Source organism: Aspergillus multicolor (assembly GCF_047715735.1).
Source record: "Aspergillus multicolor strain CBS 133.54 unplaced genomic scaffold BDW74scaffold_53, whole genome shotgun sequence".
Taxonomy (NCBI): domain Eukaryota; kingdom Fungi; phylum Ascomycota; class Eurotiomycetes; order Eurotiales; family Aspergillaceae; genus Aspergillus; species Aspergillus multicolor.
In genome coordinates this window covers 98,361-124,685 of record NW_027396004.1, presented here as the reverse complement: position 1 = coordinate 124,685, position 26,325 = coordinate 98,361, and the positions used below count along the sequence as shown (strand labels likewise).

At 52.1% G+C, this 26,325-nt stretch overlaps 11 protein-coding genes across 11 annotated transcripts; 3 read left to right on the top strand and 8 right to left on the bottom strand.

Moving 5' to 3' along the window:
* Positions 1 to 967: 967 nt before the first annotated feature.
* Positions 968 to 2,970, top strand: BDW74DRAFT_163892 (RTA1 domain-containing protein). Its single transcript, XM_073726168.1, has 4 exons — positions 968 to 1,549; positions 1,623 to 1,906; positions 1,974 to 2,605; positions 2,684 to 2,970. Exons 1-3 carry the CDS (start codon positions 1,083 to 1,085, stop codon positions 2,267 to 2,269), a joined length of 1,047 nt encoding a protein of 348 aa, XP_073577954.1. The 5' UTR covers positions 968 to 1,082; the 3' UTR covers positions 2,270 to 2,605; positions 2,684 to 2,970.
* Positions 2,902 to 3,967, bottom strand: BDW74DRAFT_183969 (uncharacterized protein; the record flags this gene model as incomplete). The annotated part of the gene is made up of 2 exons (XM_073730668.1): positions 2,902 to 3,703; positions 3,771 to 3,967. The coding sequence occupies 2 exons, from the start codon at positions 3,965 to 3,967 to the stop codon at positions 2,902 to 2,904; spliced, it is 999 nt and encodes a 332-aa protein (XP_073577953.1).
* A 443-nt stretch (positions 3,968 to 4,410) lies between these two features.
* Positions 4,411 to 4,946, bottom strand: BDW74DRAFT_183968 (uncharacterized protein; the record flags this gene model as incomplete). The annotated part of the gene is made up of 2 exons (XM_073730667.1): positions 4,411 to 4,873; positions 4,924 to 4,946. The coding sequence occupies 2 exons, from the start codon at positions 4,944 to 4,946 to the stop codon at positions 4,411 to 4,413; spliced, it is 486 nt and encodes a 161-aa protein (XP_073577952.1).
* A 744-nt stretch (positions 4,947 to 5,690) lies between these two features.
* BDW74DRAFT_183967 (uncharacterized protein) lies at positions 5,691 to 6,308 on the bottom strand (the record flags this gene model as incomplete). The annotated part of the gene is made up of 1 exon (XM_073730666.1): positions 5,691 to 6,308. The coding sequence occupies one exon, from the start codon at positions 6,306 to 6,308 to the stop codon at positions 5,691 to 5,693; it is 618 nt and encodes a 205-aa protein (XP_073577951.1).
* Positions 6,309 to 8,709: 2,401 nt separating this feature from the next.
* On the top strand, positions 8,710 to 11,264 carry BDW74DRAFT_189486 (fungal specific transcription factor domain-containing protein; the record flags this gene model as incomplete). Its single annotated transcript, XM_073731984.1, has 3 exons — positions 8,710 to 8,949; positions 9,086 to 11,067; positions 11,205 to 11,264. The coding sequence occupies exons 1-3, from the start codon at positions 8,844 to 8,846 to the stop codon at positions 11,262 to 11,264; spliced, it is 2,148 nt and encodes a 715-aa protein (XP_073577950.1). The 5' UTR covers positions 8,710 to 8,843.
* Positions 11,265 to 12,675: 1,411 nt separating this feature from the next.
* BDW74DRAFT_183965 (uncharacterized protein) lies at positions 12,676 to 15,096 on the bottom strand (the record flags this gene model as incomplete). Its single annotated transcript, XM_073730665.1, has 4 exons — positions 12,676 to 13,100; positions 13,594 to 13,966; positions 14,023 to 14,190; positions 14,245 to 15,096. The coding sequence occupies 4 exons, from the start codon at positions 15,094 to 15,096 to the stop codon at positions 12,676 to 12,678; spliced, it is 1,818 nt and encodes a 605-aa protein (XP_073577949.1).
* A 725-nt stretch (positions 15,097 to 15,821) lies between these two features.
* Positions 15,822 to 16,954, bottom strand: BDW74DRAFT_183964 (uncharacterized protein; the record flags this gene model as incomplete). Its single annotated transcript, XM_073730664.1, has 2 exons — positions 15,822 to 16,234; positions 16,297 to 16,954. The coding sequence occupies 2 exons, from the start codon at positions 16,952 to 16,954 to the stop codon at positions 15,822 to 15,824; spliced, it is 1,071 nt and encodes a 356-aa protein (XP_073577948.1).
* Positions 16,955 to 18,243: 1,289 nt separating this feature from the next.
* On the bottom strand, positions 18,244 to 19,476 carry BDW74DRAFT_183963 (uncharacterized protein; the record flags this gene model as incomplete). Its single annotated transcript, XM_073730663.1, has 3 exons — positions 18,244 to 18,695; positions 18,757 to 18,988; positions 19,090 to 19,476. 3 exons carry the CDS (start codon positions 19,474 to 19,476, stop codon positions 18,244 to 18,246), a joined length of 1,071 nt encoding a protein of 356 aa, XP_073577947.1.
* A 1,109-nt stretch (positions 19,477 to 20,585) lies between these two features.
* Positions 20,586 to 21,107, top strand: BDW74DRAFT_183962 (uncharacterized protein; the record flags this gene model as incomplete). Its single annotated transcript, XM_073730662.1, has 1 exon — positions 20,586 to 21,107. The coding sequence occupies one exon, from the start codon at positions 20,586 to 20,588 to the stop codon at positions 21,105 to 21,107; it is 522 nt and encodes a 173-aa protein (XP_073577946.1).
* An 885-nt stretch (positions 21,108 to 21,992) lies between these two features.
* Positions 21,993 to 22,721, bottom strand: BDW74DRAFT_183961 (uncharacterized protein; the record flags this gene model as incomplete). Its single annotated transcript, XM_073730661.1, has 1 exon — positions 21,993 to 22,721. The coding sequence occupies one exon, from the start codon at positions 22,719 to 22,721 to the stop codon at positions 21,993 to 21,995; it is 729 nt and encodes a 242-aa protein (XP_073577945.1).
* Positions 22,722 to 24,311: 1,590 nt separating this feature from the next.
* Positions 24,312 to 25,597, bottom strand: BDW74DRAFT_183960 (uncharacterized protein; the record flags this gene model as incomplete). The annotated part of the gene is made up of 3 exons (XM_073730660.1): positions 24,312 to 24,619; positions 24,697 to 25,126; positions 25,211 to 25,597. 3 exons carry the CDS (start codon positions 25,595 to 25,597, stop codon positions 24,312 to 24,314), a joined length of 1,125 nt encoding a protein of 374 aa, XP_073577944.1.
* Positions 25,598 to 26,325: the final 728 nt, after the last annotated feature.

Below are 26,325 nucleotides of genomic sequence, written 5' to 3'. Positions count from 1 at the left end.
AACGAGGAGATTTGGTTTAGGTCTTTTGCGAGAAAGGATGCGTCTCACAAATCAGTCCAGGACGAGCGGTGCATGCTGCCACAGAAGATGTGCTTGGCAGGTTTGCGAGACGCCTTAATCCCTCCGTACTGCTTGGCATATTTGCGACATGAAGGTTCATTGCACAAGTTCAGGAGCTTGCTCACAATGAGTCTTGCACAGCCTCTCTCGCATCCTGTTGTAATTGGCTGAAGCTGACGCTGCATTAGGTATCATGGCAGCCTGGCTGGATTGCGATGCGAGGTATGGGGCCGCCAAGCATCAGGATCCTTCGTGCAGGATATGAAACCGCCAGCCAGCGCAGCACGGACTCGGACTCGGACTCGGACTCGAACTCGGACACGGTCGCATATTAGTCGTGCGAAAACCCAACCGACCATGGCCAGAAACCAGAGAGCCAGCGTGCCAGCAACTTTGAGGGTACCGGCTACCCTGAAGACGCTAAAGGTACGAAGACCGACTGCGACGGCCCCAGATCATCGCTGCCCGGCGTTTCAACCTTGCACTCATTCGATAGGCTGGCCCGTAAGGCGTGCCGAAAATAGACCCGTCACAGAAGACTTGGCGGAGGTAAGCACTACGGCAAGCATCGACAGCACAGCCCTGTTTATAATCCGATGGAGCGTGGCCGGCAGTGTGGAGGCTCAGCTCAGCTGGGGCTAGGTTCTCAGGGCTAACTGTTCGCGTGCTAGACAGAGCGCTAAAGTTTACGAGACGCCCAATCACGGCACTTGATGCATGAGCTTAATCGTCTAGCGCTGGGAAACGAGGATACCTGATTCTGGAGGCTAGGTAGCTTTATTCTATTGCGAGAAGGATTGCACTGCCGAGAGGCTGATTTTGGCTTGCGAGGGGGAGGCTCGGGGAGGGAGAGGTATAAAGGGTTTGTTTCCCTGGTGTCAGCATCAACATCAGCAAAAGCGAGAATCTCAAAAATACCTGGACAGAGCATCAGAAGCTCAATTCTCTCCAGTCCCACCCTAACTCGACCGTCCGACCACTGTCTTATTCTACTTTCGACGCGACACGATACAACGGCCAAAATGATGGAAACCCTCCCAACAAACCAAACTCTCCTCGAGGACCCCTCCCTCTGCACAATCGACACATGCCCACTCTCCATGGCCTCGGTCGAATACATCCCAAAACTCTGGGCGCAGGTCCTCTTCATGGCGATCTTCGGTCTCGCCCTCCTGCTGCACATCTTCCTCGGCATCCGGTACAAAACATGGACGTTCATGATTGCGATGGCCCTAGGGCTCATCGGTGAGATTGTTGGATATGGAGGACGCGTTGGCCTAAACCAGAACCCGTTCAACGGCGACTTCTTCCTGCAGTATCTTGTTGCGCTTACCATTGCGCCCGCGTTCCTAACAGCCGCGATTTATCTTACACTCTCGCGCATTGTCGTTGCGTTTGGCGAGCGCATCTCGTATTTTAAGCCGAGGACGTACACGATTACGTTTATTACGTTTGATATTCTTGCGCTGTTGCTGCAAGCTATTGGCGGGTATGTCAAGCACCCACCACCCTCCGTCACCCTTCTCAACCTCGCGCCCATACTAACCTTTCTCTTCGTACAGAGGAATAGCAGCCTCAGCCGACGACGACGACAAAGACGCCACAGACCTCGGCGTAAACATCATGATCGCCGGTCTCGCATGGCAAGTCGCAAGCCTGCTGATCTTCACCGCCATGTCGACACACTTCTTCCTGCGTGTTCGCAAGGCGCCAGGCTCGGAGTTTAACCTTGAGTTTGAGGCTCTCCGCAGAAGCTCCTACTTCAAGGCAAGTCTGTGGGGTCTCAGCATCGCGACGCTGGTTATTATTGTTCGTTCTGTGTTTCGGTGTGCGGAGTTGTCTGAAGGTATGCACCCGGTTTCCCTAGGTTCTTAATAGCTAAGAGGTCTGATCGTATCTTTCCTGATATGTAGGATTCGACGGCTCCCTCGCAAACGACGAAACCACATTTATGATCCTCGAGGCAACCATGATCGGTATCGCGGTCATCCTACTTACGGTCTTCCACCCCGGTACGGTCTGGAAGGGCCAGTGGAACCAGGCGGTGTGGAACACGAGGTCGAAGGGTGCGAAGGGTCCTAGGTACGGCAAGACCGCCAGTGTGGATAGTGAGGTCTCTCTTCGAGGCGTTCGAGAGCAGGACGCTACTGGTGGGCAGGAGATGCATACTGTTTATCCCGATACGAGGTATCAGCCTTATAACCCTTGAATGCTGGGGTGAGACAGTGCGGGGAGAGAGTTGAGATGTGATGAATAGATGGAATTTGGGCTATTTAGTAGTTTTTCTAGCGCTTGTTCTGTTGCTTTTGTCGTGTGGTTTGCTTTTGTTGCTATGGACGCGATATCCGGTCGCCGTGTTGGTTAGACCACCATGACCTCAATTGTTCTTCAGCCTGGAATATGGAATAATCCTTTTTTTCACCTTGTTACATTTCAGCATTGGATCAGCGGGCCTAAGGATCAGGAAGGCATATCGCAAGGATTGCAGTGGAGATGGCGTAAGCACTCAGCCTCAACAACCCACTTTACGCCTTGCAAATCTGAGGTAAGACGGGACCTTAGCCCCCCTGTTATATTCTACACTCCGCTTGTAGGTTCGGTGCCAATAACTACCTTCCTATAGGTATGCACGATTCGAGCTCTGGCCTAGGCGCTTGTCGAGCCCAGACCAAAGCGCCCTATCTTGCTCTCTTGCAAGGGCGTCTTACTCGAACCCTAGGCTCTCATCAAGCAAGGATACCCTCACCACTTGTCCCGCTGTCAACTACCTAATGCCGAACCCTCGATCTAAATTCAAGCCCGTGAACAATGGTTCTTTCTTCCTGGATATATGGCGTCCTCTCACGCAAGCATAAGCATGGCCAGCGTCCCAGGAATCCTTCGCATGATCCGTTCAGCAAGCCCTAGAACAGATCCTCCATCTCCCCCCCCCACCCGCAGTCCACTCAATCTACCCCCCACCCCCATCCCCCAACCCAAACCTCCCCTCCACAATCCCCTCACCCCAAAAGCCCTCACAACCTTCCGTCCCATAACAACTCTTATCCTCCCGACACACCGCCTCAGAATATCCCCGTACGGCCCGTAATGGTAATCATCGCTCAACAACAACATGATCTCCCGGCACAGATGAATCGCAATCCACTCCGGCCGCGGCTTGTACGCGCTCAGTGCCTCAGGCATCGCACTCTCGTCGTGCCAGTACCACCCGTTGTGGTGCTGTCTTCGCCAATCACGGTACGTGACCTCGTCGTCGGGGAACCACATGTTTTTCTCAGCGTCGCGGATGTCGAGTATGAGTTCGTCGATATGGATATCCCGTCTCGGGAAGAGCGGGTTCGCTCTGTGTCTGTGCGAGCCAATATGCGAGTTGTGTGCGTATCGCCCGTCGGTGTCGATTTTCTCGGGGACGGCCCCGTACGCGAGGAACCGCTCCAGCAGCGCATAAAAGCTCCAGTGGAATCCTAGGTGTCCGCCGTCGCCGGTTTGGTTTGCTGCGTTGTTGAGCGTGATGATGTGCCCGAAGAGGCGGACCGTTGCGTGCAGCGTTGAGATCTTTGTTGTTAGGTGCGGGATGCATGTCCAGGTTGGATAGAGGTCTACTTCGTTGAGCATGGAGATGTCGAGGGTGTGGTTAATTTTGCTGGATTCCAGGAGTTTGGGAGAGTAGGGTTAGGGTTTCGGTGTTGAGTTGTCGGTTGACTAGCAACAGGGCGGTGGAGTTTGGCCGCGTGTGTGTTTCTCTGTCCTCTTGGTAGACGTAGACTCGCCAGGAAGTGTAGGGGATGTCGTCGTAGAGGGTTCGGTGGTCTTTTGTTGGTTGTGAGGGTGGGTCGCGCCGGGCGTTGAGGGCATGGAGGAGGATTCGGGACCGGATTTCAGTGGGCAGGGTGAGAAGTGATGCCATAATTTTTGGTTCTTTGCTTTTGGATGTAGGTACCGTTTCTGGGTGTAAAATTCCCTGTTACCTGGATGTTGGTGTACTTAAACAACCTTGTGACTCAGGGCAAGCCACACAGCCCCTGGCTAAACCTCACGCTACGGTTTAGCGCTGCGGTCTATTGAATTCTGGCGCTTTCGCAGGCCCACCTTCACTCACCCTCTGGCCAGTATGGCTTAGAATCACGGTTCGGGGCTTTTTTTTTCGCTTATCTATCCGTAGTCAGGGGTCGTTCCACTTAATAGTCCGAGTCCGATAGCCGCAGAGAGCCGCACCCCTTCTGTCAGGGTGCCATGAGCGAAGATCTACAACGGACAGAAAGGCAACCAGGGACCTACGATCCCATCCCACTGCAATCGATACTGCCATTGGCAGGGAACAAGCTAATGGGTGATAGTGAAGGAACTCTCTTAAGAACCCGCACCCGTACGCCTCAATCTCACAGCCAAATTCCCCTTCTCGCCCACCTCCTGATACTGGACATGGAACCTATTTGCCCATTTATCCAAATCAGCCTGCGTTATGGTTCTAGCAACTTCCATCTCGTCCGCAAAATCCCGTAAGCCGGAGATGCTGTCCACGACAAGGCGCAGCCCGTCCACCCGCCGCACGCTCTGCGCGCTGTGTGTCGCCCAGGAGTAGAACAACATCGCCCATGTAATTGCGCCGGCGCCAACGGTACTGATAAGGCCAAGGATTAGAAGAAGAGGAATGTAGGTTATCCGATACTTCTGGTCTTTGGTAACGGCGTCAACCGTATAGTGGTATAATGGAATGTCGGTGGAGGCGTTCTGCGCCGCGACTTCTAGAAGGATGCGTTCTGCTTCGCCGCATGCATAGAGGTAATTCAAAGCGTAGATTGTCCAATGCTTCCTTGATCGTGTAGAGATTGCCTGCACTCCCTCCAATTGCAGGACCTATACTTGACACCGATGCCGGGGAGCATGGTATTCTAGTGCAGTCTGCCAAGGGTAAAGGGGAGGCCTTATCGCAACTGCCCTGTTCGCAAAGGTACTGGCGCCGATGTCCTATTGCTGCCCGGGTATGCGAGTGTAATTCGAGAACCCCTCCTGGCGCTGTATGCTGCATCTAACGCCCCAGTTTGTCTTAATCTCAAAACTGGGAGCTCCTGCATTGCGTGTCAGATTGAAGTGCTTGGAGCGGACTGCACCAAACTCAGATGGGAATGTGTCATTGAAACGATCGTTGTACAAGAAACCAAGGTAGGCGTCCACATGGTTTAGAGAGAATGCGATGTAGTGGGTGTACGCGGTATAGCCATTCGAATTACCGACGGTGCCTTGGCCGGGTAGTGATGCATAGTATATGCCTTCATGCGGTTCATGTGATCGGGGAAAACTCATGCTTATTTGGAAGTTGGGTCCCAATCGTACGGTAGTAAGAGAATCAGGTTGAACAGACTCGCAGTGCTTTGTCAACCGATAACCCGGGACATTATTTAGGCTCACAATGGATCTGTCCAAGGCCAAGAGGGATGCGTCTGTCATGTTTGCACCGATATAAGCACCAGACGAATTCAGTTTCGACGTGGCGCTCTCGAATACTAGACCGGTCAGCATCGACGAGAGTCGGTTTGCGAACTGCGCCCGTTGACTTGGGAAGAAGGATATCGAAGAGAATAAGTCACCATAATGCAAAACCCCGTCATGGTCATTAAACAAGGGATCGCTTAGTATCTAAGTCTCGCAAAGTCGCTCCGGGCTGTCTCGACGTCAAAGGCCTCGTACGCAATGAAGTTGGCAAGTAGTTTCCCCGCGGCTCCTGAGAAGAGGACAAGAAAACTCAGCATGTAAAGTCTCCAAGTACGACCTCGTGAAAGTTTGCGAACCTTCACAAGGTCGAAGCTTCCGCCTGATGTGTTGCTCGCCTCAACGAGAGAAGGTAGCGGCACCCCCTTCGAGTCGCCCGATGATTGTTCGTTGATGACGGAAACGCGGACATTATTGAACCAGACATAGTCGAGGGCTAGCATGAGGAGCGGCGCGAGAACAACGGCGCAAACCAGGTCGATCGCCTTTGCTTCGATGTTGGTGAAACGCCCACCAATCGTAACGGGCGCTGTCAGTCCTCCCTCAGCCCCTTGCTGCTGGCTATAATGGACGATTGCCAGAGTTAAGCTCACGACGCCGAGTACTAAAACGCACAAGGCGAAGATACTGTTGATTCTCCAGCGTTTGGATCGTCCGTAGGCGCGTTTGATGCGTGCTGGTTCTTCGGGTCGTTCCACGTCCGCTCGCGATGCCGGTAACATGCTCGACGTCTCATCGCCTAGCCGGGGTGGCTCCATTTCGTGAACATAGCCAAACTCTTGACGGTATAGTCCGTTTCGAGGAGCCAGGCTTCAATAAGATCAACAAGTTGCGAGTGAAAATGCGTGGGAAACAAAGGGGCTTACCTCTTTATGACCCTTCACCCCATGTCTCCGAGGCTGAAAATGTGGTTCATTTCTGACCAAGGGGGCTCAGTTTCCAGTTACTCTACCCTGCGCACTACCCTGAACTTGCCAGCTTTGCTCCTATTCCCTGCTTTCGAGCGCGGTGTAACAGGCTTCACAAATCATATCCTGACACGAGTCCGCAGTTGGCTCGGTGCAACTCTCAGATTTTGTGACCCATTGAGGAAACAGATGGAACAACTGCGGTGTAACAAGTCAGCTTGCTCCCAGCCAACTGATATGGCTTCCCCTTATAGATTGGGGAGACCGATACTAAAAATATCAACAGAGTTGCTGATCCCATCTAGGGGCTGCCAGAGCTTGGAAAGGCTATTATGACGAGGCTCCATCTAGCCATGACACCAGCACGCATGGCTCAAGACAGCCTTGCGAACCGGAAGGTGTCTAGAGAGGTTCAAGTTCCAGATTTAGCGCTCGCACCAGCGTTGCTGTGGCTGTATACGCCCTTGACTTCTTCGATGGCAATGGCGGGGTCGTGCGGCCGTGCTTCAAGGATTAGAACTGTGATCAATCATGTTGAATTCCAACATTGACGGACCTTCTAGGGCTACCAAGGAAGTCGTGCGATCCCAATTCCATCGAAGTAGAAGGATTTGGTTTCCGAGCACTGACAGAAAACACTGACAATGAACAGGGGTTGCAAAAGGCACGAATACCTACCGCAGTGCGATAGCGGTGCGCAACTCTGGTCGAAACACACAACCAAGCCCACCCAGGGGACGGCGAATAACTCGGCTCTCGGAGAGTGTTGGCACTAGATGCTGTATTGGTCCTACCGCTATCAGATGTTTTCGAGGAAGCGAGATGATGAGCAGTGTTCCGTGGTCGGTTCCACCCTCGTCAGGCGGACTAAGGAGGGTCGATGACATCCCTGCAGGAGGCTGCGGCGCATGCAAGGCCATCACCTATAGCATCCCGTGCTATGCAGGGAATTCAGGTCCGAGCTGTGATACATTCCAGGGTCGAGCGAGGGCTCTCGGCATACGGAGCAAAGCCACCCCGGCAGCTGCCAAGCGCAGCAACAAGAAATCCCAGCTTGTCGATCAACACGCCGAAGTATTCTTGGTCCGTTCGTCGCGCAGGTCCAATCTTCCTTTCTCCCGATGGCCGAGAGGAACAGTGGCAATCAAGGGGTACAGGGTTCTCCGCAGTCAAGCTTGACCGATGCAGGTTCAATACGCACTGCCAACCTATTATCGCAGAACCGACCTCCCCACCCCGTTGGACCGCTGTCTGTGATATGTTTGTCTCGGTGTCTGATAGCGACCGTCCCCTCGGGGGCAGGGATTGTCTGAGGTTCGTGCTAGGAGAGGCCGAGGCCGATTGGTTTTTCCACCAGTCATGTCTGCGGGCGATATTAATGTCCAGCTACAAGCAGCAGTTGACGCGGAGAGTGCGTAGCTTCCAGGGAATCTAAATGGAAGTCGACTCTGGTGAGGTTAGCGGTCTTGCGTGCTTATCCTTGACATCTTAGCATCCTTGCAAGCGTGTTGAGTCCCGATACACTTCCGCCCACATAGTAGCCGTTCAAGGTTGTCGTAGGATTGTAGAGTTGCCAATGCGTTAAAGTCTCGCTCATGGGTTCAAACCCCGGGACCTGTTTGCAGACCTCAAACTCGAGGCTCAAGGGCGCCCAGCCGGTTGGGAACCGCCTCAACGCCCGTCTCGGGTTGAACGACACCGAGCAACGCAGGGACGCTTTCCGAACAGTGTCTTTTCCAGCGTGCTTCAAGCGAGTACTGCAAACCAATAGACTCGGCTAATGGCTTCGTTGTTCTCCACTGCATATCCGAGCCCCTGCAGGCGGGGTTTGCATCTGGGAAGGGGCCATCGTGCATCGCAGCCCAATAACCGTTGAGGGTTGAGACCAGTCTTACGCGTCCATGTCTCCGAAAGACACTAGCGACACTACCGTTAACCTGTAGGGTTTTGAGGTGTCTAGCGCAAGCTATCGAGTACCGAGTGGACGCCAGGATTCCGTGGAGGATGCTTAGGGCGAGCGTTCTCCACACGGCGACCCCGAGGCTTCCCCAGATTTCGTACTGCCGTCGTAATAGTCAGGTCACCGTGCAGAAAGAGATTAATCTGGGGCTACGGAAGACCCCTGATCTGGTAGTCCGCGTGTACATCAAGGATTCCTAGCTGCATGATAGAGTTCGCTTGGATTTAGGGCGCTCGATTACTATCGTGCGTTCGGGGATGGTGTAGGGCAGTGCAGGAGCGCAGCAGACTCGCGTAAACGAACGACGTCTCCTCCAGATGTAGGAAGCTCGCACCCTGGGTTATATTATCCCGGAACCTCCCCTTCGACGGTCACGCAATAGTGGTTCGGCTCAATCACCATAAATCAACGTTTTTGGTCTCACAATGATAAGTCTGCCGAGAACCGGGTCTGTCGGGGTCTGCGGAGACGATAAGCTTGACAGGGTCCAGAGGGCCTGTGATCGATGCAACAATTCTCGAACGCGCTGTAGTGGGGAGTTGCCATGGTAAGTCGCCTCTTGAACAGGCGGTCGAGAGAATTGCTGACAATGGCCCTCTGAAGCCGTCGTTGCTATAGTAGGGGAATTATCAATTCTTTCCGCGCTTCCCTCTACTGACAAAAGCAGAACTCGGCTACGCATGCCAGTACAAGCGCACAGTCAAGAAACGCGGTCCGAAGCCCAAGTCTCAGCTTGACAGTCAAAATGTCAAGCGGGACGTTGAAACAGGCGCAAGACCAACAACGTACCCGTCTCCGAAATCAACGAGTTCTGAAGATGCTCCCTGGCTCATCGATCGGCCATCGGTATACACAGGCTCAGACGGAAATGCAGATGCGATCGATCCGGACGCTCTCTCATGCACATCAGAAGTCTGCTCAAACTTAGACGTATTCGGTCCTCTGGGCGCGAATATGGCCTCCTTCGTGGCTTTGGAAGCTAACATCCCGATATGCGGTCATTTCCCGCTTGACCTATCACCTTTTCCCATCCCCTTTGATAGCGGCAACAGTAACTCGAGCTGTCGGTATCCTTGCCTGGTTCCTGTCATTCCGCTTCTGCAAGGAACAATGACAGCGGATGATGCATGCGAGTTGCTTGACATATTCTTTTCTGATCCGGAGACGGCCGGCGCAGAAAATCGATGTCCGTACGTTCTTTCGCCCGTGATCAAAAAGCAATCTGTTCTGATGAAGAGGAATCCACGACCGGCATCCGCCGCTTTTCTAGTGGTTATCCTCTGGTGTGTCTCGCATACCACGAGTCTTGCGATGTTTCGAGACCCCACTGCCAGGACGAGAGTCACGCAGCGGCTATACTACCTCTCAATGAAGCTGCTGCGGGCTAGGGATTCAGATATTTGTTATCGTGCGGACAGTAAGTGTCCTCCTATGCTCACACAACAGACCTCTGCCGACGCATCGATGAGTACAGCTAACAGCGGGTTCACAGGAGGCTGGGTCGCAGAATCCGACATGCCTCTCTACGCCACGAGCATAGATACAACTCCGTCCCCAGTATCCAAGGGCAAGCCAGAGCAAAATGTCGACGACGTCTTGACATACGTTCTTCTGACCTGCGTGATATCAGGAACGGAGTTCAAGGACGAATGGACCAAATGGTGGAGTAAGGCCGTCGGCCTGGTCAAGACGTTGGGGTTCAACTCAGAAGCGCGAATAACTGGGCAGACCCCCTCATTCGACGAAATGTCTCTGACTGATCGCGAGAGCCACGAAGAACGCCGGAGAACATTTTGGCTCGTCTACGCACTTGACCGACACTTTGCGTTTTCGTTCAACGAGCCCATCCACATTCTCGACTCTGAGTGCCAAGTGCTGTGTCCGTTGCCAGAATGGGTTTGGCAGAGTCTCCATGACATCCCCTCGGAGGATATTCCACCTCGTGTCTTGGGACCCCCAACGCAAATACACGGAAGCAGCTTCTTCGAATGGTTTCTTCCACTCATGACGATCCTCGGGGACGTCATTGAGGTGCGTACACGAAACCAACATCCACGGCTCGGTGGCTTCAACGAATCATACCTCGCTGCTATCATTCAGGCAATGCTTGACGACTGCGAGTATAACCTCGAGGTACTTCAGGCCGCGCGTAGCCCCGTCGACCCCATCATCCCAGGAAACAACTATTCGCTTATTTTGCCGACGTCTCCCACTTGTTTCGGTGACCCAGCGGAGAAAGCAAACACCGAGTCCGCTGCCGAAGGCCCAAGAATGGATACCGCGGTTGCGTATAGCAAGTATATAATCCAATTCCAGCGGTTTCTGCTTAGCGCGGACTGCGACGCAAGGGCTACAGGGGAACGAGGCGCCAACTGCAATTTGGCAACGTCAACAAGCACGTTGGCATGTAGCCCAACGATATTTGCGATTGGCAAGTGTGTTGCGAGAATCCTGGAGGTAGACACGCAGCTCTCGTTTATCCCGTTCGTGTTCGGAACCTACCTTTTCCACGGGGGTCTAAGGTTCCTCTCGCTGTCTGAGCAAATGCCGCGCGTTGGGGCAAGGGATTTGGGTTCGGTGCAGGCAGGCTGTGAGGCTATTGGGCGCGCGCACGAGACCATCCTGCAGACGCTGGATACATCTTTCCAGGTAAGGGGCGCCTCGCTGTCGCGGCTGCATACAGAGCATTCTAACACGGCACGCGGCAGAGAGAATTCACACGCACTGTACGGCAACGGCAATGGCAATCTCGCAGCTCGGCACTGGTTGGGGACCATGCACTCCAGCTCAGCCCTGCTCACGACCAATGGAGTCAGGGCCATGGGATGTTCTTATGGGATCCGTAATGATTTGTATTATTGTTTCAAGGTTGATAATAAGGTAATAAGAGGATTGATTGCCCTCGACCTCCGGTCGCATCATGGGGCCGTTGGGTACGCAGGGTGGCTGGGTTGCTCGCACTTTCCTGTTGGACATCTACCGATCGGGAGGTAGGCACGCGCATGAGGTAGTAGCCTCTAGCTTCGCCATTCATGACCCACAATTGCTTTAGTAGAGCATCTTGGCCCTTGATGTGGTTTGAGGAGCACGGCATAGCGGGGGCCCATTTATACATATGCTCGGTCGGGGGTGGGGTTAGCTGATCTGATCATTGGAACATGATATATCCGCCCCGTCCCTGGCGACGTGAGATTTACCGTAATTCTCATCCCGATCTAGGCCATTGAGATGATGTGGTGTGGTGTGCTTGGTACGATACGAGGGACACATAAAGCACTCTCGAAACCGATTACAAGCCAGCGTGGCGTATATAGTGAGCGGGAAGAACCCCGAATATGAAAAGCCCAATGCTGAGGGTTGTCAGCGAAGGAAAGGGAAAGTTCCGGACGAAAAAACAAGTAAATGAATGTTTAACCGCACATGAACAGCAGCAGTACAGTTCAGTGCATGCATGAGCATGAGCGCACCGTCGGTAGGAGCGGACTATCCTATCTAGGATACCGATATGCCCCTTGCACCATCACAAACGCCGGGTCATCATGGTCCAGTCCGCAGATTAAGGGTGTTTTCCCCACTCCCGCACTCGCGCTGACAAGCTCAGATAGGCTACAGCATTGGTCACTTCTGTGGCTCATGCTGCACGGATAAGTCTCCATCGCTTCGATGTAATGACACGTAGACTTCATGGACCTCTCGCAATGATGGAGGAGATGGGAGGCGGACAGGCCTGGAAACGGCCGTTCGGGTTTGGGGGTTAGAACGTTCATGCGGGCCATTTGGCCTGTGAGGGACCCGAGAAGAATATACGGGCATGTGTCGCGTTGATGGAAAGTGCTCGAACATAGGTATGGGCGGCCGGTGGTCATATTTGTGAAAAGATCGTGCAACCCGTTAATGACGCGTTCAATGGCTTCGGCCCGGCCTTCGTTTAGCTTGTCTAGGTAAGGTAAGGACATGTTGGTGTTCGTCGCAACGGGCAAGGAAAGGACGCACAAACCGATTATGGCGTAAGGGATTGCCATCCGTCCGATTCAATGATATCAGTACTGCCCCCGAGGGCAGTGCGAGTGGCCTGCTTGAAGATGTTTTTGTTGCGGAAAACCCACGCGATGAAGATCCACCGAGATATATCTTCGGTGTAACGTCTTGAGAGTGATTTCTTCTTCAACTTGTTGTTGATGTGGCGGACCGATCGTTCATAGTTAGGTACTAGGTAGCGGTCTGCTCGGCTGTCGCGGCGAGTCGGTTGTCAAGAAATCAGTTCCCGGCAGTGTCACTCGCCCTGTACGCAACATGCCTCGCGAATTTGGGATCGTCAGTGTCCAGACCAGCAGGGCGGGGAAGCTTCTTAGACAGCCCGGTCACCCTTGCCGACAGGCACCAGCCCAAGGCCGGCACATGCGCGGGCGAGCAAAAGCGTCTCGCCCTTTTTACAAGCTCTCTCAAGGCCCAGTTGTATCCGATATTGTGGTATGGCGGTTTGAGGTTCGGGTTCAGAAGGCCCGTGGATGACAGGTGGGCTGTTAAGGCTCCGAGAGCAGATAAGAGGTTGGGGTGGATTCGGGCATGTCCGTCCCCGTAGTGCGTATTCACGTTCGCGTCATTCGCGAGGCTGAGCGGGAGCCCGCGTAGCGCATTGCTTAAAAGCTTCACCGATCGCTCCCGACCGGCGTTCAGCTCGTCTATCTGCCTTAGTATTGGAGCTGCAGAGGGCACGGGAGGGGGCGGCCGCCGGCCAAAGAAACCTACCTACGATGATATCTGGCAGATATGAGAAGCGTCCTGTGATCATGCCGGTACTATTGGCCTGGACAGATTTCGTGATACTGGCGAAGATTCGCTTTCGCTGGAAAACCCACGATATCAACAGGCATTGCAGCGCAACACTCTCGTTATACACTACTAGGTAACTCTGGGGAAGTGTGTCGACCCAAACACGTGCAAAGGGATCAGCTGCTTCGTGACATCTGTACTTCGCGACGAGTTCCGCGAACTCAGTCAAGAGGGAAAGGGTTATCTTTCGCGGAAGGAGTCGGGGTCCGCCCGTGGACAATTAAAAGTAGCAACAACAGAGGGCGAGCTAGTTCATTTCGCATGGGGAGGTTGAGGAGGCCATAGGTTTGATTGCAGTTGAGTACGCCACTTGGCTGGGTAGCTCTCGTTCGAATCGCCTACTCGCAAGAATCAGATGATTGGAATAGCAGCGAATGCGATGCTCCGTAGGTTCCTTGTCATCGCCCGCAGCAAGGGCGCCGTCCTGCTCGCCGCTAAGCGATTTAGATGTCAACTCGCGGAGACTAAGTGGCAAATGCCGGCAGGTGTCATGTAGCACGATAATAATGTCACTAGTCGGATATAGACTAAACACGTCTACGCTTCCGGGGAGGATGTGTTGGATAATCGGGTTTGCAATGGTATGGTGGGCCGCTGGCGCTTCGGCACGCCCGTTGGGGGACCCCTCGACCCACGTGTTCAGCCTAACAAAAGCGGGGGTGAAACGTTCATATGACGGCTTCATGCCAGGTTGTACGAAGGCCCTTGTGCTGGCCTGGTTTTGTGCATGGACAGCAGAAAAAGAGGATGGTCTCTTCATGATGAGCAAACATTGAGGAACATGGGACTGCGGTGATGAAGAGGCGGGAATCGAGATGATGGCGGAAAACCGTCCCTCTTTTCTATCGTGTCCTGCTCTCGCGTCATGGTTTGGTTGCATTGCACGCTCCGACGTGAGCGCTCCGCTGCCTGGGCCAGTGAAGAGCAGGCCTGTACAACCTGTACATGTGTTGGTTAGACATGGCTGTCAGTGCGCGGGATGATTGTTCGAACAGGACGACAACGGTGAGTCCCAGTCGCGATCAAGAACGTCAACGGGCCAGCGACAAGATGACAACAAGCATCTGATTTCAAGCTGGATAACATGATCAATTGTATTTCTCGCCCCGGGTTCACAAACTCCTTGTCATCAAGCTCAAGTCCCCAGGGGTCCAGATGCTTCTTCAACACGGCAGCGACGCGCGACTGCAATGAACATGCTTCATGGTGAAGCATTGAGGACTGATCCATCTCCAGAGATGACCAAGTAATACGGGCCCGTTCCGAAAATGGGGTGTCTTTGACCTGGCTCATATCCGGCGACGACCAAGTAGCACAACCCGCTACCAACGTCTTGTATGCGATGTTTTTGAACGGGCTCGCGAGCGGTATTTGGTGGATTTGGCTGTCCATCATGTGTTTTGTCAAGGCGCCGAGAACGGCGTAGGTGCACATCTCAACCGAGTTACCTGGCTGCGTCTTTTGGCCTAGCTGGAGGTTGATGGATCCCTTTGCGACATGGGTGTGTAGGGATTCTAGATCGTTAATTAGGCGGGAGATGCTGTTGTTCCTCGCCTTGTTTAGTCTCGCTGCGAAAGGGAATCCGTTACTCATGAAGACGGGATCCTGAGCTTTTAGAGAAAAGAACGGATTCGACGCACCAATGACAAAGTCAGGTATTGGCAGCCCAGACGATTCGATCTCGCCATAACTGTAATGCAGCAAGTGCGCGGTCGCTTGCCTAAATGCGAGCTTGTTCTCGAAGACCCACGAGATCAAGACCCACTTGAGGGCAGGTTCGCTGATATCAGGCTGGAGAAAGCCTGCTGTGTCAGGTTTAGGTATGGTATACGCCAGATCCTTCATTCAAAGGGCGGCAAAGAAATCAACCGCATTCTTGCATTCATAGTGATCAACAAGAACCGCCATATCAGTCAATATTGCCAGGCTCCCGGCGGTTGGGACCTGACGAGTGCGACAAACCACCAGCTTTGCTTACAATACCGTAGTCCGAGCGCAAAAGTAGGGTTTCTTACTACACCTGCAGTATATACCATACTACTACCAAGATAGGAGATGCGCTACGAGGTCAAATTAAGCATGCTGCCATGTCTTAAGCCTTAGAACTTAATTGAAACAACGGAATTTGATTTAACTTGGTACGGTAGTACCCTAGTTGTTCAACCCGGGAGCTTAGATACCATAGTACACGAGTGGAGTTGAGAGTTAACAGAACGCGACAAAACATGTGAGAAAAATATTGAGGGGAGAAAAAGACGATCAAGGCGAGGCCAGTCCGTAATGTGATATGCAATTCAGATTCCCAAGTGCGTTTTATCCAAGCCTCAGCGTAAAGAGTCCGGGTATATCAAAGAATATGATGTTGATTCGGTTGTAAGAAACACCGTATGTGATGAACTCTAGATATTCTTGTGGGTAGGCGCCTAGGTTGGCCACATTAGTAAATTGATACTGCGGAATGGACAGTGTCGGGGCACGGGCTGTACCTATGTATGTATCCATATCAAGTTGCCATTGTCGATAATAGATCGAGATATGATGGACCCAGTTGATAGAACACCGCTGCCATCCTACCAATCCGCCCTCGAAAACGGAAACTCCACATCATCAATATCCAGCACTTCTGGCTCTCCCAAGCGCAGATAAAGCATCGACGCCAGGCGCGTCGAAAGCCGACAGAAGTCATGGATCGTACCGTAGAAGTCCTCGCCCTCCGAGGGTCCCGGCCAGTCCTCCACGTCGCGGAAAATCTCGACAATCTCCTGGATGCGCAGGCCCACAAAGGGCGGCGCGGGGAACGGATACAGGCCTAGGCGTAGCATGGTCTCGGCGAAGCGGCCGTGCACGAGGTACGAGCAGAGATTATGTTGAGTGACGCCGGGCATCTCGGCGCGGTAGCACCCGTCGTTTATGGCTTCGCGGAGGTCGTTGAGCTCGTGGGTTAGGGTTGTAAGCCAGGTGAGGCGGGAGGCGTTCATGCGGTCTGGTTCGGGGGTTATTTGGATTTGTTGCTCAAGGTCAGGGTTGTTGGGCAAGGGAACTTACCTATGATGACGGCGGGGAGAGGGAGATGGGTGTGCATTAGGTTTGGCTGAGTATCGATTGCGATTTTGGTGGTCTTGGAGAAGAGGTCGCGGTCGTGGAAGGCATACGCGATGTACACCCAATCCATGATGCGCGCGGTGACCTCAGCAGGAGTGTGCAGAACTTGAGTGGAGCCCATGAGCGCTTGAGTCCAGGTCTTTTCCCAGATGGACAGCGTCCCGTGGCATTTGTAGTACCTGGTCAGGTGGGCAACTTCGATCAGCCTGTCGAGGGTGAGTTTGAGGGGCACCCGACGGGTGCGGTGGTGGACGATGAGCATGATGATGAGAAAGGCAAGTCCGCCGACGTCGTGATGAAGAATAGCCAGGAAGGGGTGGCTGTCGACCTCTGTCTGGTTTGCTGCCAGGGCGGGGTTGTTGAAACTGCCGGCGAAGTAGTTGGAGGACAGGCCCAGCGCCTTCTTGGAGACAAGAAGCTTGACGAATGACCTGGGTTTGTTTGGCAGGCGCATGTTACCGGCTAGCAGACTCAGACGGAGATGGTTTAAGTCGGCGGGGAGACCATCGGGGACGTTGAATACAAGGAGGATCACATCGCCCTGAGGGTCCAGCTCATAAACAGGCTCTTTGGGAAGATTGCTGGGAGTGATGCTAGCCATTGGGAAAAGGTCAGTCACGGAATGCGATAAGAAGAATGTAGAGGAAATGGAGATGGAAAACTTGGAGTGCAGGAAGGTAGATGGGGTGAGTGGTAGGAAAGACGAAAAGGGAAGTATCCTATCGAGAAACTTATACTTCTTAAGGAGAAGTTGTGGAGTGGCAGTGGGTAATGAATTCACAACGGCTCCCATCCCAGGGCTTCACCCCAGAGATCATTCGGAGAAAGCCTTGAGCCCTCTTGGCGGAGAGTGAATAGCAAAATCATTCACCTGAGGTGAGAGGCATTACGCAACTCCTCCAGGCCAGGTTGCGCTGGAAGTCTTGCATGATGTTTTGTCGAGTCTAGGGCTCGTGAGAATATACCTGATCCAGGAGAAGCCAAATTTGTCTTTGGTGTCAGGTAGATGCTAGAAGAACCATGAACAGGCTTCCACTGAACGCTGTCAAGGTGTACATAGGAACGGCTAGAGCACCTGAGCTTTTGAGTCAGGTCGTACCTTCCTCATAGAGCCAGTTAGTCCACACTTGCCTGATCTTGCAAGACAGCGATGTCATAGGATCCCATTCTCACGCAGATAGATAAGCAGACGACTCCTTGACACATTGTGCATACGTTGTTTTACCAGGTCTATTTTGCCCTAAAATGTCGTAAGTCAGTACCTGGCGCAAGGGCCATTACGTAGGTGGAAACAAGCCTCGATTCCTCTATAGGTAGCAGACCCCGGCCAAGAAAGCTCTGTAGGTATACCTCTCTACTATGTCGCTCGCGGACGCCCCTTACTCCTTATTATCCAAGCGACAGAAGTGCATTTTCAAATCCAGCATGGTTGTTGCCATTGTTGTCGTTACTTTGCGCGTCTTAATTCGGCAGATGGGCGCCTATTACCCTGTTACGCCCTCGGTGAGTAGGATTGATGTCCTGACAATGATCTTTGAAGTATTATAACTCCTGTAGCAGCAGCATGAGGAGCAGTTAGAATTCCTCGGAAGACGACCCGACAAGATGCGTATCGTAGTTTTGATAGTCTTAACTACCGCCAGGCTAGGTAGCCCTCTGCTATGGAATTAAGAGAGTATTGACATGATGCTTGGACTGAAAGTGTGTCCAGCGTGTAAGGGAAACACGTTGGAAAATTCAGCAGTTCATCGAGGAAATTCTCATATAGAGAGGCAATGAATAAAGCTAACTCATCTGATGTAAATCAGACTCCAATCCCCGATAGTTGAGACAAGCTAACTGGTATTCCCGGGCATTTTTTTCGCAATACGAGAAAGACTTCAAGAGATATCAATCGTGAAAGTCCTCCAGCTCCAACCCCCCCGGCATCTCAAACCCCCTCAGCGCCCCCCTAACCCTCCAACTAACCGAGCACCTCTCATGCGCTTGATTCTCAAGATACTCCTCACCCTCCGAGATATCAATACCCAGCGCTCTCTCAACAAGCCCACAAGTACTCAGACCCTCGAAATCAGGACCCACAGCTTTGGAAATCCCAAGCATATTCACCGCATCCTCATACGCTCTCAGCACGGCGTTGACGCACGCTTGATTGTCGGGGTCTTCCGACACAGCGAGAGAGATGTATGTTGGGAACACGTTCACGTAGCTTTCTGCCAGGTCTGTTTGTGAAGGCACAAGTCCGGTTTTGTTGCGACAGCCGGAGAGGATGGGTTCGCGGAGGTGGCGGAGGAGGCGAGTTAGGGCTGTCAGGGTCTTGGCGCGGTGGGTGTTCAGGGTATCTAGTACGGATCAGTCCGTGCAGGAAGAAGGTGAGAGAGGAAAGGGGGATAGGTGACATACCAAGGATAATACCCGGAATTGGAAGATCAGATGTGATTTTCCCTTCAGAAGAACAAATGACGTCCTTTGTAGCGATGCTGAAGACATCCTCGCGCTTGAAGACGTAGGCAATGAACACCCAAGAGAGCTTCTCCTCCAGCGCAACAGCAGACTCCGAGCCCAGCGTATCCTCTCCATAATCGACATCACCCTTCAGAGCTCTAATGCAAATATCCGCAACAGACCACGAAGCCTGATAGCACGCAGTTCCAGAAAATCCACAAGAAGCGCCAACTCAACCAGAACGCCAAGGGGCACGCCCGTCGGGATAGAACGACCCTCCCCGTGGAGTACCACAAGAAGATAAAGAAACGCAAGCCCTGCGTCGTTTTCGCTCCGCGTATGCTCCATATCAGGACGCACGGGTAAGTCTATGCGAAATCGCCAGGGCTCACCCGGATTCTCCGCTTCGCGGGAACGGAAGAAGTTTTCGAAGTAGGCGCTTGCGCGGATCAGACGCGCGGTGTAGATGAGAACGCTCAGTTTGCCCTTTGGTTCATCGCTGTCATTGTTATTGTCGGTGTCCGTGAGGAGAGCCGGAAGAGCAGCGAGGATGCCGGAATCGAGATCCTCTGCGTACAGCGCAGCCGCGAGAGCACGGGAGACGCCGTGGATGTCGAGGACATTGTCGCCTTGGGGGTCGATGGGGAAGATATCGTCGGGCTTTTTGGCGGGCGACATCGTACTTATCAAGTCAATTGTTGTGGTCGCGGTAGCAGTAAGTTAAACAGTAGAATGGGGTAAAGTAGAGAGGGATAGAGTGCAGAAGAGAATGGGTATTGTTTCAGAGGGAGATGGGACTTTCTTATTCTAGCAAAGAAAAGGAGGCTGAAACTGGGTTAATTCACTGTTATCCAATTTACTCAAATTGGATGACTGAGTGTGGGGTGCAGGATGACTGTTTTTTTTTCACTGAGGTCACTGAGATGGGAGAACGAAACACGCAGGGTCTATTCACTACGCCACAAAAAATGATCATCGCTAACCGGTTATCAGTTGGCCTTCAAGGCATCTCTATCTCTGTCCAGTGGAAAGTGGAACAGGGAACTTAGGTATGTAAACTAACAGGAGCTTTCGGTTTGGCAAGCCATATAGATGATTAAGGCGTATCTAAGGGCCTTAATTGCCTCCCAACTGTGAGCTCTTGACTTGAATAGGTTAAGGGTCTACGTTGGTTGTCACTACATTATCTGTCATGCCTTATCGATTGCCAGTTGGATTTTCTAGTCTTGACCAGGATTCCAAGGTCTCTTCCGGCTTTGTCGGCGATAACCACTCGAGGATGAGGCTGACGGTATTCATGTTACATTGTTTGGCTTCAATGAACGACCAGGCTTATTTGTTGTATACTGAGTATCAAAGAACAAGTAAGGACAAGATAAAGAAGAAAGAAAGAACGAACAAAGAAGCAAGAAAGGAATGCCATATGAATTGAAGCTATTTAACTCTTACCTTCCCTGTATCCGTACTATATATAGCACTACTATCACTTTGCTCAATCCCACCGCAGCTTTCGAGTCTCGTACTTAGGTACTTCTGATACCACAGTGGGCAGATCGCACTCAGCGGAAGCTAACCAAGCACTGGTAAAACCCGGACTACGTACTTACAGAATGGCCTAACCTTGCTGCCGCCACTTCAACGAAGCCTACACGCACCGACGGATCCAAGACCTCACCGACGAACTCCGCTTCATCCTCCCCCCACGCCTCTTCACGCATCCCAAAAGCACAACCCCGGCAGTACTAACCTACGAAAGCACCCTAGAGAGCACAAAAGCCGACGCGCAGATGAAAAGCCGCAACAACCGCATCCACCAGGTCCTCCGCGGCCTTGACGAGAACGGCGTGCGCTACTTCTACAAAACAGCCATCAAACCCACCGACCGAGACGGCACAAAGGAGGCGAACGACAAGCACCCCTACCGCATCATCAGCGTGCTCATCGACATCCCCTCGCATATTGAGGTAAATGGGAAACTCATGCGCGGCCTTGTTGCGCGGCTCCCTGATATCGCGGACTACGATGCTACGCGTAAAGGTGTTTGGGACTGGGAGATTCCGGGGGATAACGACGACGCGACGATCTGGCGGTTGGAGTGGTTCCAGCGGCAGATTGTGCACCATAATTGGGAGTTTGTGCTTGTGGCGTATAATCATGGGGCGGTGGATGTTGGGGAGGATGGACAGGTTCTTGGGGGCACGGGGGATTTGGCGGAGAAAAGGGCGATGCTGGAACTTTGCTATGATGTTGTGTTGCCGGAGAAGTATGATATGACTTATTTTCCTGCGGGGAGTTTCTATGGGCCTTGACGTGAGGTCTTTTGGCGAGGATAGTGGAGGCAGGGATCGTTGGGTGATCTTATCGAGGGGCGTGCTGTGTTTGGGTTTCGGAAGAGATTAAGGCTATGTAATATAATGTTCAATTGCATTGATAGATGATTCCCTTGCTTTGTAGGAAAACGTCTTCGCGATCTATGGAATTTTGAGATGGTAATTTAGGGTAGCTACACTAAGCGATCCTTAAACCTCCAGTAATGACGGGCTAGGTATGGTCAGCGAGACTAAGCAAGCCCGGGAAGAGCTGCTGGCAGCTATAGCAGAGACGGCAGCTCTAAATTCCGGCCTCATAGTAATCTTGACTTGAAGTGTAGTCTTGGCCTAACCTGCCATAGAACTAGTGGCAAAGCGGAATCTACCAAGCAAACCTGTCGGCAAGGAAATTTCGGCCACCGCGGGCAGCCAATTATGGTAGTTACAAGGAGCCTCGGGCCCTTTGGCTAAAGTGATATAACCGGTTTACTGAGGATACCCTCGGAAGTTTTACATGTTGGCTTGTATTAGAGTTCTTCCTATGTGCTGCACCACAATACTTTCACGATCGTAAGCCCTAACTTCTTTTACTCGTGCCCTTGCAGTGTAGGTAGACGGGAGAGATCAGCCCTGCCAAGGACACCATTTTTAGTCATACAGGACGGGACAGATACTGTTCGGATCATGCAAGCATAACGGATCGAATTCAATAATATTATAGATAAAACGGAAAAACCAGAAACAAAATATAAACAAGAGCAAGGAGACAACAGTAAAAGGCACACTAAACACAAAACATTTGAACAAAACCCCCATTTTAGACTACCATAGAGAAGCCCCCCACCATACAAGCCAGTACCGTAGAGAATCAATAAGCTCTGCAAACTAAAGGCCCATAGTACGTCGCATCCGGCAAGCAAACAATATAATACTCTTCTCCCTCAGGTAACGAGATCCCCTGGCGTCCCAGCAACTTCTTCTTATCCTGCACATCTTCCCTTCTCTCCGCCGTAATGATTCCCCGCTCTCATTGAGATCGATAAAGCCATGCCGGTAGGTCACAAGATGGAACGCCCAGTTGAAGTGCACCAGGCCACGCTGGAGCCAGGTCAGGCGCCAATACATCGCGTCCTTCGACGGCAGCTCGTACCGCCAGTGCCCTCGCGCGTCGGGGTGACTGAAGATGTTCTCGGGGTCTGTGCTCCGGATAATGGCGATGTCAGGGAGCTTTGTGGTCAGGGCGCGCGCAAACCCTTTGTCGATCTTCATGCGCGCAGGGAAGTCTATAAGGATCGTGATGTACCGGAACATGATGTCGTCGCGCGCCTCGAGACTGCCTTGTGTCTTGGTGTCGGGGCGCCTGCAGGCGCGGGAGATGTAGTGCACGCCTGGGTACTTGCGGAGCAGGGCGTGGATCGCGTTGTCGCGGATCTCGATGTCGTCGGTCGTCCTTTCGTGCTCGAGCTCGCTGTAGTATTCGAGGTTGAGGCGGGTGGTGTTGGGTGGTCGTTTCGTTAGCTTCTCGGGGAGTGTAAAAGCCAGCTGCTTTTCGAGGTCCGCGAGGTTCAATCGCTCGTGGACCTCCTGAAAATTGGAGCAGCAGTGGTCGGACATGTTGATGGTTTTCGTATGGCTTTGTCTGACGGGCCTGGACTGGCTGGTGTAGAGGTACCTGGAATAGTACGTATGATTAGGGCAATGACGAGGCAGTTGGAAGGGAAGGATACAGTATTTATACGCCGTTCGAGGATCACTGTTTCCCATTTATCTTCCAATTCAAGAAGGCTGTCCGTTGTCCTCTCTCTGTTTGTTGTTAAACCTTTGTTTTGATTTGATTTGTCTCGTTTTCTTCTTTGTCGATGCCTTGTTCATCCATTGTCAGCCGTTTCTTGAGACTCTATATCCTTCTCGTTATTTTAACTATTCCTCTAAATCATCTCTTTCTGTGTTAAGTGTCCTTTTGTCCTTGGACAGAGGCCTAGATGCCATAGTTTCATGCGTTACAATTATTAGGCTCCGATGCAGCACCTGTAAGACCTCCGCCTGGGAAGCAACAAATGTTCAGGAAAAAGCAACAAGATACCTTCACTCAGGAACCAACCCCCGAGCCCTTGGAAAGCGTTGCGCTGTGGCGGCTGCGCTTGTTAAAGGAGGAACTGGTTTATTGATCCATGTACCGGGGGGCTCTGGCTGGTGGGGTATAACCGCGGGACGGTGGAAATCCTGAGGGATGTTATAATATCCCCTCCACCTAATAGAGGGAGACGTGGCTTTGTGTATGGTGGGGACCATTGGTCCTACTGCAGCGATTGCGACGACGGCTGGTCTGGGGACGAGTTATAGTATTAGGGCGAGCGGTATGGTTCTTGCCATATTGTGAGATGGAATTCCGGGCTCTGAGTGAGTATTTAGCATTGAAGCTGTTCAAGAGTGTTTCTATTTGTTTTGAGTTGCTCGCGATTGCACTATGTTGTGTGTGTGTTTTTTCTCTGCCCATTATGGTCAAGGTTAGTCATTTTTATAGTTTATATAGCTAGCTGTCTTTACCTCTGAATAAGGATTGTCTCACTCATTCCATATCATAGCTTGTACAATATAAATATTTTATATTACTTTATTTACTAGTATTAATGCATGTTTTATGCCTAAAATCTGCTATTTGTTTTATTAAGAGGTAGCACTATATACTAAAATAAACTTTACACAATGCACTATAATAGGGCTGCTATAGTTATGGAAGAAGACTAGTAAAGAGGAGCCAAGGCAGTGGTGGTGCTATATAGATTACCATAATTCATTACCCCTGCCCACTCACGTTAGGGTTTAGATTCACCTTGTAACTGCTGCTGATACTATAATAATATATGCAAGCTGAGGAGTAACCTGAAGGGAAGCAGGGATAGTAGAAAAGAGCCAACCATTTTGCTTCCATCTCACATGGCTTCACCTTCTATGATCAATCTCCAGGTATCACCCACACCAACACAACACGAGCGTCTTATGCTTCCCTGACAAATTGATATTTACAGTTCGATATCAATTGTACTTCTCTTGGAACGTCTGTTCAGTAAATGGGTTTCCCAGTTCCACGAGCCTCTGTATCGCCCTACCCACCTAAACCCTACAAGCCCCAAGCAAACCCCAGTCCCATAACATATGGTACCATAATCCATCCATCCATTCAATCTAATTAATCTTCAAAGCTCAAGCATAATAGTTCTCAACCTTCAACCCCTTGAACGAAAACTGCGTGCCCTCGCGCCGATCAATTACCTTCTTATAATGCACGTCCTTGACCCTCGCCCTTACATACTCTGTTCCCGTGGCAGCAGGGGCATTATCATCCTTATCTTCGTCGCTCAGCAAGCCCAGTCTATCGAGTAGCGGTGACGGCACGGCCTTCATGGCCGTGCTATCGCCCGGACGCACAAAGTAGAGCAGACCCAACCGCGCAATGTCCAGCTGGTCCTTGGGTGGTGTGACGACGCGGTGGATGGTTGATTTGATGAAGCCTGCGCACACACAACCGCGTTAGTCCTCGCTCGCATAGAACTTGGAATTAGAGGAAAACATCATGATGGAGGCTGACCCTTCGTCAAGAAACTCAACGTATCCGCCGCATTACAGGTAATCCCGCCCTCCACGGGCTTGACCCACTTCCAGCCCCCTTCATTCGTTCTTATCTGCAGACCCGCAACGTGCTGCGAGAAGAGAAGCGTCAGGCTCCCGAAGTCCGTGTGTCCGCCCTTCGTGTACGCCTGCGCCTTATCCCACTCTTCCTGGGTCCGGACATTATACAGCATGTACCGCAGATGATCGTCCGAGCGCTTTTCGTAGGCATGTGCGTCTGCGAGGAAGGTCTCCGGGAGTTCGAGGATGATGGACATGAGGATGAAGAGTTTGCGCGCGACTTTGTCGAAGAGCTCGCGGTGGAAGGAGGCGATCTCGGTGTAGTTCTCTTGTACCAGGCGGTGCTGCGGGAGGTGAGACCATTGGGGGATGTCTTTGGGAATGTTCAGCTACATACAACATATGCATTAGCTCTCTTTCAACACGGTTAATGCTTAGAGTGTTGTGGCAATGGTAATGGTATGGTAGCGCACCATCTCCACGTTATCCTTCACCTCCGTATCCCCCACCCACCGCTCATTCTCGCGATAGCCAAAGTACTCTCCCTGTGCGAAATTACAGGGAAAGACGCGTTTCTCTTCCAGTGGCTGTTTGAAGAAGGCGTCGCCAAAGCTGAACTGCCGCAGCACGCGCTCGTCATCGATGCCATGGCCGACGACGACCCAGAACCCGACGTTCGTAAGGGCGTCGTAGAGTTGGGCCGCGAGAGCTTGCTTCCCACCGGGCTCATCAAAGCGCGAGAGGTCGATCTTGGCGAGGGGGGCCCAGTCGAGTTCCTCTGAGGTTGGAGGGGGGCGCGACCAGGATTTTACTTGGATGGGTTCTGTGGGGGTGGGTTCCTGGACGGCGGAGGGGGCCATGATGATGGTTGATAGATTAGAACGAGTCAGAACTACCGAGATAGGTACCGATGGCTGAAATGTCGAGGGGATGCCCAGAAGTTTGTAATCGGGGTATGCTCATGACGAAGATGGGGTCTTTATACCCAGGTCGCCCCTTCCAATGTTTCCTGCACACCTCCAACGTTAACTCCGCATTTGACGCGATAAATGCTAGTCATGATTTTCGTTGGAGATACTCTGTTTCTTTCTGTTCAAAGCGGGGTTGTGCTGAGGATCATTCTCGTCGTGGATTGCGTGATATCTGGCCAGACAGCGGCCACGAAGCTTGACTCGGCTGAAGACGTGATAAGCGCCACACCCTGATAGCAGAGCTTGAGTATACCATATAGTACTATGGAAGTCTGTAAAATACGGACAGGCCTACTCAAACATCTGGCGTTGGCCAGGATTCATGAAGTGACCGGCTTTTGTTTCACCTCTAGTATCAACGCCCTCGACATCTGCGGTATATGGCGCTGGCAACAACTAGGTATGATCGCGCCACGGCAGGAATTCTATCCCACCATTCCTGCATAAAATGATGAATATGAATATCGGCGATAGCTTTCAGCACTTTGGGAGCTAATCGCCGATGGACGTCTCCAAAACACTGCCATCATCAAGATACCCCGATGCCGTGATTGTCTCTATCATGGTGTGACCGCGGTCCTCTCAGTGCCAGATGCTACTCCGCGGAGCATGGAAAT